General features: G+C 44.4%; 1 protein-coding gene across 4 annotated transcripts in view; it reads left to right on the top strand.

Annotated features, from left to right (window-relative positions):
- Positions 1–1,760: 1,760 nt before the first annotated feature.
- Positions 1,761–10,910, top strand: part of lpin1a (lipin 1a) — a 50,608-nt gene continuing 41,458 nt past the window's right edge. For all 4 annotated transcript variants that reach the window (XM_036962467.2, XM_036962466.2, XM_090220628.1 and 1 more), the window contains exon 1: positions 1,761–2,245. In XM_036962467.2, coding sequence (XP_036818362.2) covers positions 2,186–2,245 — 60 coding nt within the window. In that variant the 5' untranslated portion in view covers positions 1,761–2,185. The remainder of the gene's footprint in view (positions 2,246–10,910) is intronic.

Below are 10,910 nucleotides of genomic sequence, written 5' to 3'. Positions count from 1 at the left end.
CTTTTGATGCACAGCATCTTTACGCTGCTTATTTGCAAATAAAAAGTAGAAGGAAAATACATTTTTTAGGTACAGTAACTCAAAGACATGAGAATTTCTTTCAATTTCTTTCATTTCATCATTAGTCGGTTTCACAGCTATTGTTGTTGCCACAGTAACTTTAATGCACCAAGATCCAAATGTTTGCTCACATTGTGTCCCCTGGACTTTGGAGGGGATGTGGGGCAGCACGAGACAGCTACTGGGTAGAGGGGACATTGCCAGCGGTTCCCCACTATAGGGTCACCATCTCAAGTGGTAAGGGGGGCCGTTTAATATCAGTTGTTGTGTCTGCTGTCCACCTTCGTAGGTAATTGTCGAAGAGATTTGGCGGATGGGTGCTCAATATTTTAAGCAGCCGGGTTAACTATAGTGCATAGCCAGGATTTGAGGATAAATCCTTTAAAAGGTCATGTAAATATCTATACAATTCCCGTTGACAAAATTAATAGAGATCCTATAGGAGAAAAAAAATCTATTGAAATCCTTGGATCCAGTTAGAATCCAATAGGAAAATGTCAGATTTTGGAACCAGCCTTGTATCATTTCTATTCAGATATCTTAACGAAACACTTATCAGTGTGCTGATGTCTGGTGTAGACGGTCTAAGCTCCTGACTCTAGACCACATATGCCTCCTTGGCCAACTGTCTCTTTCCTCACTATCTATATTTACACCTGTCCTGTAATCAAAAACTCAGATCTCCTTAAATAATATATTTGACCCTCGTCCCAAAAAATCCTTTAGGTTTCCAATGGGGAAAAAATGTATTGGAATCCTATAGGATCTTTTAACTAGGGTTTATCTGTGAGAGTGGTGGTAATTGGTGGTGTCAGAACTGGTCTAACGGTAGAATCCCTGCCAGCACACCTAAGGCCCAGGTTCATCATTATGTGTTTTATTGACAGAGGAGTTCTGTGTTAACAATGATGCTGGGATTCCTGCCATGGTAAAAGCCAGGAGTCTGTGCCTGGGCTACATCAACTAAATCGGAACTCGACACTCAGTCTCCTGACTGAAAATCATCCACCCATGTACCCCGAGCCTAGTTTCAGCACTCATAGCTGGCTGTGATGTAGGATGGGATGGGACATAAACCTAACAAATTCAATGACACATTTCTCTGAACAGGGGGGGGGGGGGGGGGGGGACATACCAAATTCACAGAGAATACATTGCATATGATGAAGAAAGAATACTCTGAGCCGCAGCTCAGGGGTCCAACCCAGAGATGCAAGGGGGCAGACAGGGACGTTCAACAGAGCCGTGTACCCTGGATTGTAAGAGCATGTTGAGCTGACCTACTCGTCTTGCAGCCCTTGGGGTAGGGGGGATAGACGGGGGGGGGTTGAGCAGCGGTTAGAACTTAGTGGACACCAGGTCCCTGTCCCAAATGGCTGTGATGACGTCACTTAGGGAGCTAAGAGTTGGGTAGCAAACCAGTTCCAGGAGTTACTGCCCATAGAGATGTTTTCCTTATGGTGTGTGTGCGTGCGTGCCTGCATACGTGCGTGTTAGTTTGTGTTTGTACCATCAAAGTGTGCATGCATTTATGTCATGACAGTGTGTATGCAATTAATGCATGTGTTTGTGTATTCTATGTGTATATGTTCATGTACACATGAATACAGGTAGTGTGTGTGTGCGTGTGCGTGTGCGCACGCGTGTGTTGTCCTGGTGTCAGCAGCACCATCTAAAGGAGCTGGGATGGGATCTGGTCTGTCCTCTCAGGTTTCGTCTTGGAACGTGGTTCTCAGAACACGCTCGGTAAAATTAAACATCCACAGAAACACTATATAGACAGTTTGACCGGTGAGCACACACAGTATAACAGTCTTACAGAGAATCGCAAAGATCACTACTTGGTTTTAACGTCTGAACACATACGTCGGACTACCGGGTTTCTTACACCTGAATACACACACGTCCGTCGGATCACCAAGTGTCTAACACACACACACACACACACACATGTCGGTTGGATCACCAGGTTTCTAACACACACACACACACACATGTCGGTTGGATCACCAGGTTTCTAACACACACACACACACACATGTCGGTTGGATCACCAGGTTTCTAACACACACACACAAGTTGAGGATCCTACGCCTGAGTGGGGATCGAGCCCTGCCATGGAACCATGACCCCAGAGGAACATCTGGAAGAATTCTGCAACGACGCCAGTCCCAACTGGTTCTGGGTAGGGTGGCATGTCTGTCGGCCTGTCCGAGAGAGAGGGGGAGATGGAGATGAAAGAGAGAGAGAGAGAGAAGAAAGAGAGAGAAAGATACTGAAAATGTAGGGTGGTAGAAGCTTGTTCCTGTACTTTTGGTGGAGAGTTATCCAGTCTTAATAAGCTAAATGTCATGTCCACACATGGATGGAACAGTGCTCGTTAGTTCTGCTGCTGTTGAGGGAGAGAGGGATGGATATTCCTAGCACGCAATGACTGCGTCCAATGTGTCCCGCTACAAACTCGTTGGATGCATTTGCAGCAGGTTTTGCTTGTGTTTCGGTTATATTTTAGAAATCGAACAGTGAATGATGACTGTATTCATTTTCCATTGAGGGAGAGAGGGAATAAGGGAGGAGAAAGCGAGGGATAGAGTGGGTGAGGGAGGAGAGGGAGAGAGAGGAATGAGGGAGGGTATTCCTTTGTCAGAGGAAGGCTCTTAAAAAAAGTGCCAAAGATCCAGCCACCCAAGTCACAGGCTGTTTTCTCTGCTATCGTACGGCAAGCAGTGCTGATGCACCAAATCTGGAACCAACGATCCTGAACAGCTTCTAACCCCAAGCCATAAGACTCCTAAAGAATTAGTCAGGGTAGCTACAGTATTTGGTTAACTATATAACTATCTGCTTTGACCCTTTTGGCACTAACGTTTTTGACTCATCACACACGCTGCTGCTATTGTTTCTGATCTGTCACTTTATTCCTAGTTATATGTACATATCTACCTCAATGACCTCGTACCCCTGCACATGGACTCAGTACTAGTACCCCATGTATATAGCCAAGTTATCATTACTCATTGTGTATTTATTATAACTTTTATAATAACGGGTTATTACTTTTCCACTATTTCTCTATTTTCTTTCTCTCTGCATTGTTGGGAAGGGCCCGTAAATAAGCATTTCACCGTTAGCCCGCACCTGTTGTTTACGAAGGATGTGACAAATACAATTTGATTTAGGGGGGGCTGTGGGAACGTCTCAGATTGCGCTGTGCACTCAAAAGGCTTCCTTGGACAGACTGCCCCCCCCCCTCCCCCTCCCACACACACACACACACACACACACACACACACACACACTGGTGGACATTAACAGTGCACACTCTTCAGAAACTCTCTGTAAAGTGTAATAACATGGTCATGTGTACTGTACAGCTGTAGCACTCGCAATCTTGAGTTTAACCTGAAAGGCTGTACAGAGGTAGGATCTTTGAGGTAGTTTGCTACAACAGGCTTCTTCTTCTTCTTTTTGTAGGGGTTGATACATTTTTTGTTTAGGGGAAATCAAGTCTGACATTTGAAAGTGAAAATGACAAACTTTAGAATACTTTTTAAACCTTGAATACACTGCAAGTTTGCATTTCTAAGAGTGATCCAATGAAGATCCTACATCACGTACAGAGACAGTGAAATGCTGCATTCCATTAGCTGTGATGAACACATTGTTTATGGTGTGGAATTGTACTTCTCTGACCACGTACAGTAGAGGCAATGGAGCTGGATTTGATCTTTTTTTACTAATGGTTTCATAATCATGAAAGGTTTTTAATAAATTAAATACATCAGGAAAGGAACAGCAGGATAATGGTTATGGGTAGTCATTGTGGTAGTACAGTAATTGTCGCTGCAGATCACATCTAGCTCCTTTATGCATTTCCCTGAAAGGTCAACATGATCATGTAATGGCCCTCAATGATTCTACCCTAATGCATATTAAATAGTATTCTTATATTGTACTGGTGGTACTGAAAGTGTGACTGAATGGCTTTGAACCTGGGTTGTCTGTGTGCCACAAGACTGCAGAAGCCCGCTGAGCTAAAATCTAGGCATAAACTATGGGGGCTAAAGCCCATCTGAGACCTGATTCACACAGTTTATATTATATTTTCGCAATGGCCTGTCCCGTATGGTTCCAGCAACTATGATGGATGCGTAACCAGTCCAGTTCAGATCAGATTGGCTCAGTTTGGCCCCTATAGTGTGAATCAGGCTTCTGAGTACTCAGGTTTCCGGCAAGGTGACTCATGACGTGAGCTTGGTTCACCCAACCACCTCTGTTACAAAGACACCTGTTCTTTCTATGTGGGTTTAAATCTCCCTACATGGCTGCAGGGTAGATGGTCCGGGCTTGGATATTATTTAAGGTCATTGCCTAGACAGCACATCCTGTTATGTCATGTTAACAACAGGGAAACCCACTATTGACCCCAATGTAATACCCTACAGCCACGCAAAGAAATCAATACCATATGGATCTACTATATGGACTATATATGGAGGTCACTGAACATCGGCTTTATCAGCCCCAGCCTGTGTTATCTGTTTCAGGACACTGCCTGTTCTTTCAGAAGAACACACACATCACAGCTGACACTGTATTTAGTGGGAGAGATAACGAACAGGTCAAAGTGATAGGGACTCATGTAGGTAAAGGCTACTTTATGAGAAATTATCTTAAAGGTGAATATCCCCAATAGCATTATATCACAGGATTAGTGGGGTGTATTTGTGTGTGTGCGTTCGGAGTGTGTGCGTACGTGTGTCAGTCACATTGCAACAGTGGGATATTTATTGAGGACTCCCAGGATCGGAACAGCCTGTGCCGGCCCTTTCATCAACAATGGCAGTATAGTAGTAAACAATGGAATCTCCCACCACTCAGGAATGTCTCATGGCTCGTAAATACCCCACACAGGGGCAGGTTGAGAGTTCACTCATTATGCGCGCCTCAGCAGCTCTCTGATTGGCCCACAAAACCCATCCCAGGCGACTCCCCCATCTCCATGACAACAGTGTGAATGCATTCTTGACCCAGAGTTCCTGGAAGAGATTAGGCTGCAACCCTCTCTCTCTCTTCCCACCTCTCTCTCCCTCTCTTCCCCCTCTCTCTCCCTCTCTTCCCCCCTCTCTCTCTCTCCCCATCTCTCTCCCTCTCTTCCCCCTCTCTCCCTCTCTTCCCCCTCTCTCTCTCCCTCTCTTCCCCCCCTCTCTCTCCCTCTCTTCCCCCTTCTCTCTCTCCCTCTCTTCCCCCCTCTCTCTCTCCCTCTCTTCCCCCCTCTCTCTCTCTCTCTCCCCCTCTCTCTCTCCTCTCTTCCCCCTCTCTCTCTCCCTCTCTCCCCCCCTCTCTCTTCTTCCTCTCACATGGCGGCTGACTGAGGAAGGAAATTGACAGCTTCAGGCGAGGAAAGTTTAAACACACATACTGTGCTGGGTCAACAATCACAACAACAACAGTCAAATGGTTAGGTTGGTTTGTAAATAGCTCTTAACACAATTGTATAAGCCATATTTGAAAACATTGTCATGTGAAGTACAGCTCTATTTTGTGTGGAAAAGCTGTTTGAACTCTCAAAAGCTCTTTCTAGTGGTCAATTAGTTGGATGCATTAGTTGAATGTTAAAAGCACAACTAAGAGTCTCTCAGTCACAGCTGCTCTCCCTATTTGACCCTAACCCCTTACCTGACCCCTATCTATCCTATACCTCCCTCAGGAGTCATATACTCATTTTGGGGAGGCCCGGGGACATTAGATTCTCCTCCCTCTTGGCTATCACACAATGACCGACCATTCTAACAGTTCCTAGAAACACTGCACATGTGTTTTCTGTTCCAACTCATGTCCCGCAGGGCTCTTTTGTTGCCAGATAAATGACTGTTGGCTGTTTCGTAATAAATGGCTGTTTCGTAATCGGGAGACAGGGGCTGCATACACACACACATGCAAGCACGTGCACACACACAGCCCACCCCTGAGTTATCCTTTACATTGGGCCCCAATTCCTGCAGAAACTGCTACTACTTCTGTGAGTATTTCCCTTAAGTGTTTTTTTTTTTACCTTAAGGAATAGTTTTCCCTTAGCTATGGGAATTGTTTACGGGTGTTGCATAGACCTGATTCACTGACTGAATTTCTAATCAAAGAGAGCACATTTATTTGGGGAGGTCGAAATGTAGAAATTCTACATTCAAGACAGGAGAAACAAATTGACACGGAAAATAATAAAACGTGTTTCTTTTAGTTTCTTTTTTTGTTTCTATTACTTTCTAGCATGTCAAGCTAATTTACAGTGGAGGTAGCTAGCGCTACAGGCTCTCACAGTCTCACGTCAGAATTAGACGTTCACCCATGTTTTCCAGACGTCAAATTTCAAAGTGTTTTAAGGTTAAGTTAAGGCATTAAAATGATCGGACCCTTTTTTTGAATTTGGCCTAAAATGGCATACCCAGATCTAACTGCCTGAAGCTCAGGCCCTGTAGCAAGGATTTGCATATTCTTGATACTATTTGAAAGGAAACACTTTGAAGTTTGTGGATATGTGAAAGGAATGTTGGAGAATATAACACATTAGATCTGGTTGAAGATAATACAAAGAAAAAAAAAATACCATTTTTTTTTGTATCATCCTCTTTGAAATGCAAGAGAAAGGTCATAATGAATTATTCTAGCACAGGCGCAATTTAGACTTTGGCCACTAGATGGCAGCACAGTATGTGCAAAGTTTTAGAGTGATCCAGTGAAGCATTGCATATCTATTCAAAATGTTGTATCAAGACTGCCCAAATATGCCTAATTAGTTTATTCATAGATTTTCAAGTGCATAACTGTGCACTCTCCTCAAAAAATAGCATGGTATTATTTCACTCTAATAGCTGCTGTAAATTGGACGGTGCAGTTAGATTAACAAGAATTTAAGCTTTCTGCCCGTATGAAATATGTCTGTCCTGGGATTTTTTAAAATTTCTTGCAACCTCATGCTAATCACATTAGTCTACGTTAGCTCAACCGTACCGTGGACGGGACACCAATCCTGAAGAAGATTTATTTGAACTATGAACTTTTTAGGTTAGGGTTAAGTTCAGCAATTAACTCAGGATTCTTAAGTTAGGAACCAACATACACAGGCAGTTAGGAAAGCTAAGGCTAGCTTTTTCAAGCAAACTCCAAAAGGTTCTGGGACACTGTAAAGTCCATGGAGAATAAGAGTACCTCCTCCCAGCTGCCCACTGCACTGAGGCTAGGAAACACTATCACCACCGATAAATCCACTATAATTGAGAATTTCAATAAGCATTTTTCTACGGCTGGCCATGCTTTCCACCTGGCTACACCTACCCCGGTCAACAGCCCCGCACCCCTCACAACCCAAGCCTCCCCCATTTCTCCTTCACCCAAATCTGATGATCTGATGATCTGAAAGCTGCAAAATCTGGACCCCTACAAATCAGCCGGGCTAGACAATTTAAAATTATCTGCCGAAATTGTTGCAACCTCTATTACTATCCTGTTCAACCTCTCTTTTGTATCGTCTGAGATTTCCAAAGATTGGAAGGCAGCCGCGGTCATCCCCCTCTTCAAAAGGGGGGACCCTCTAGACCCAAACTGCTACGGACTTATAACTATCCTACCCTGCCCTTCTAAGGTCTTCGAAAGCCAAGATAACAAACAGATTACCGATCATTTAGAATCCCACCGTACCTTCTCCGCTATGAAATCTGGTTTCCGAGCTGGTCATGGGTGCACCTCAGCCCCGCTCAAGGTCCTAAACGATATCATAACTGCCATCGATAAGAGACAATACTGTGCAGCCGTATTCATCAACCTGGCCAAGGCTTTCGACTCTGTCAATCACCATATTCTTATCGGCAGACTCAACAGCCTTGGTTTCTCTCCATCGATTGCCTCGCCTGGTTCACCAACTTCTTCTCTGATATAGTTCAGTGTGTCAAATCGGAGGGCCTGTTGTGTCTGACCTCTGGCAGTCTCTATGGGGGTACCACAGGGTTCAATTCTCGGGCCGACTCTCTTCTCTGTATACATCAATGATGTCGCCCTTGCTGCTGGTGATTCTCTGATCCACCTCTACGCAGACGACACCATTCTGTATACTTCTGTCCCTTCTTTGGATACTGTCTTAACTAACCTCCAGACGAGCTTCAATGCAATAAAACTCTCCTTCCGTGGCCTCCAACTGCTCTTAAATGCAAGTAAAACTAAATGCATGCTCTTCAACCGATCGCTGCCCGCACCTGCCCGCCCATCCAGCATCACTACTCTGGACGGTTCTGACTTGGAATATGTGGACAAATACAAACCCTAGGTGTCTGGTTAGACTGTAAACTCTCCTTCCAAACTCACATTAAACATCTCCAATTCAAAATTAAATCTTGGCTTCCTATTTCGCAGGAAAGCATCCTTCACTCATGCTGCCAAACATACCCTCGTAAAACGTACTATCCTACCGATCCTTGACTTTGGCAATGTAATTTACAAAATAGCCTCCAACACTCTACTCAACAAATTGGATGCAGTCTATCACAGTGCCATCCGTTTTGTCACCAAAGCCCCATATACTACCCACCACTGCGATCTGTATGCCCTCGTTGGCTGACCCTCGCTTCATATTCATCGCCAAACCCACTGCCTCCAGGTCATCGTGGTCTTTGCTAGGTAAAGCCCCGCCTTATCTCAGCTCACTGGTCACCGTAGCAGCACCCACCCGTAGCACGCGCTCCTGCAGGTATATCTCACTGGTCACCCCGAAAGCCAATTCCTCCTTAGGCCACCTCTCCTTCCAGTTCTCTGCTGCCAATGACTGGAATGAACTGCAAAAATCACTGAAGCTGGAGACACATATCTCCCTCACTAGCTTTAAGCACCAGCTGTCAGAGTAGCTCACAGATCACTGCACCTGTACATAGCCCATCTGTAAATAGCCCATCCAACTACCTCATCCCCATACTGTATTTATTTATCTTGCTCCTTTGCACCCCAGTCCTCTACTTGCACATTCATCTTCTGGACATCTACCATTCCAGTGTTTAATTGGTATATTGTAATTACTTCGCCACCATGGCCTATTTATTGCCTTACCTCCCTTATCTTACCTCATTTGCACACCATGTATATATACTTTTTTTTCTACTGTATTATTGACTGTATGTTTGTTTATTCCATTTGTAACTCTGTGTTGTTGTATGTGTCGAACTGCTTTGCTTTGTCTTGGCCAGGTCGCAGTTGTAAATGAGAACTTGTTCTCAACTAGCCTCCCTGGTTAAATAAAGGTGAAATAAAATAAATACAAATTAAAAAGTTTAGGCATTAACTCCGATGGTTAAGGTAAGGGTAATGGCTTGGGATAGGCTTAAATCTAAAATATTAAAAACAACTTTCTATCGCTGAATTTGAATATGCAACCTTTGTGATCAGAGGCAGAAGCTTATGCCCATTCCCCATCCACAATGCTCTAGCAAAACCGAAACCTACTTGAAGGCAACAGCGCTCACTGATGCCCCTAGTGGCCGGTTTCCATGTCATTTCCCAACTGTCCTCAGACATGGATGGATGTCGAAAGCTGACTTGTATCACTGGTGGCGTGCCTGAGCTAGCTAGCCAGCAGCTTTCTAGGTATGGGTTGTGCACCTTCCATTGTTTAGCTAAGTAGCTAGCTAGCTAGTGGATGTTTTCCTTTTGAAACAGGTCAGAGGAAAGCAACATTCACCTCCACAAATGTTATTTACATTGATATCCATACTAAATGAAGCACTTGAGGGACCTCATGGACACCCTTAACTTTTTCACTTAATGTCAGGGGGAAATTCACCTTAAAATGTTTTGTGCGACTGACTTAAAGCTAAGGAAACTTCAAGGGAAAGATGAGAGGGAAATTAACTTAAGATGCTTTATGTAACCGGGCCCAGAGCCTTATTCCCCCTCTGGCAGCCCAGCACTCACAATGCCCAGGGTTACTCAGGTGGAGGGAAGACGTGCTCTCATGTCATAATGAGTGGAATTCTGGCGTGTTCTTGGAATTCTGAGCAACAACAACGTAGCTTGCTGTGTTTGGACAGGATGAGGACTTGATACTCCGAGTGCATAAATCAATCTGTGTCTGAAATCAAGGTGGGGCACGCCAAGAGTACGCCAAAGAGTATGCATACCAATGTTAATGTTTTTAGAAAGACAAATTACTTCAATTTTGTTGTTGGCTGGATTTGTATACTGAGAGAGGAATAATTGCTATGGGAACAAAAAGGTGCTGCTATTCTAACATACAATATTTCCTATGTACAGTATACATACTCACTCACTCTTTCTCGTGTGTCTGTGTGTGTTTGCGCGTGTGCAGGGGTGTGTGTGAATTCCAGGGTGTGTTATGTGTGTTTTTTTTTAGGTACACTCAAGCATGTCCCTGTGCCGGTACTTGCAATTTTAGTCACCAGAGTTTCCCTGAGGACTCACACAAGTTATGGCTGTATCTACTAAATCACATTGCTCATTGAAACAAGCTTCAGGGCTCTTCCACCCTCATCGTCTTTTTAGTCACTTCTTACTCTCGCTCTGCCGCCCCGTAGAGCCCATAGACACCTGCAACAAACCAGGCCCTGCCCTGATTACAGGCACTGTAGAAGAAAGGAAAAGAGGCACGGTCACTGGCTTGAAGTACTGTCATTACAGCTACTGTAAATATGCCACTTGGCCTGCCCTACCCAGTCCTAGTTCCCATTGTAAGCACTTTTTTGCTATGTATTGCATTTCTGGGAATTCTCACCTATAGGCCTGTTGGATTCTATAGAAAATTGTTTATTGCGTAGTTGGTGACAGGTCAATGGATGCATTGCCAGGCATCAAGG

This window comes from Oncorhynchus mykiss, chromosome 25 (genome assembly GCF_057628025.1).
Source record: "Oncorhynchus mykiss isolate SJ-2025 chromosome 25, ASM5762802v1, whole genome shotgun sequence".
Classification (NCBI taxonomy): Eukaryota; Metazoa; Chordata; class Actinopteri; order Salmoniformes; family Salmonidae; genus Oncorhynchus; species Oncorhynchus mykiss.
The sequence above is the reverse complement of the archived record's forward strand: the minus strand, read 5'-3'. Positions and strand labels throughout refer to the sequence as shown.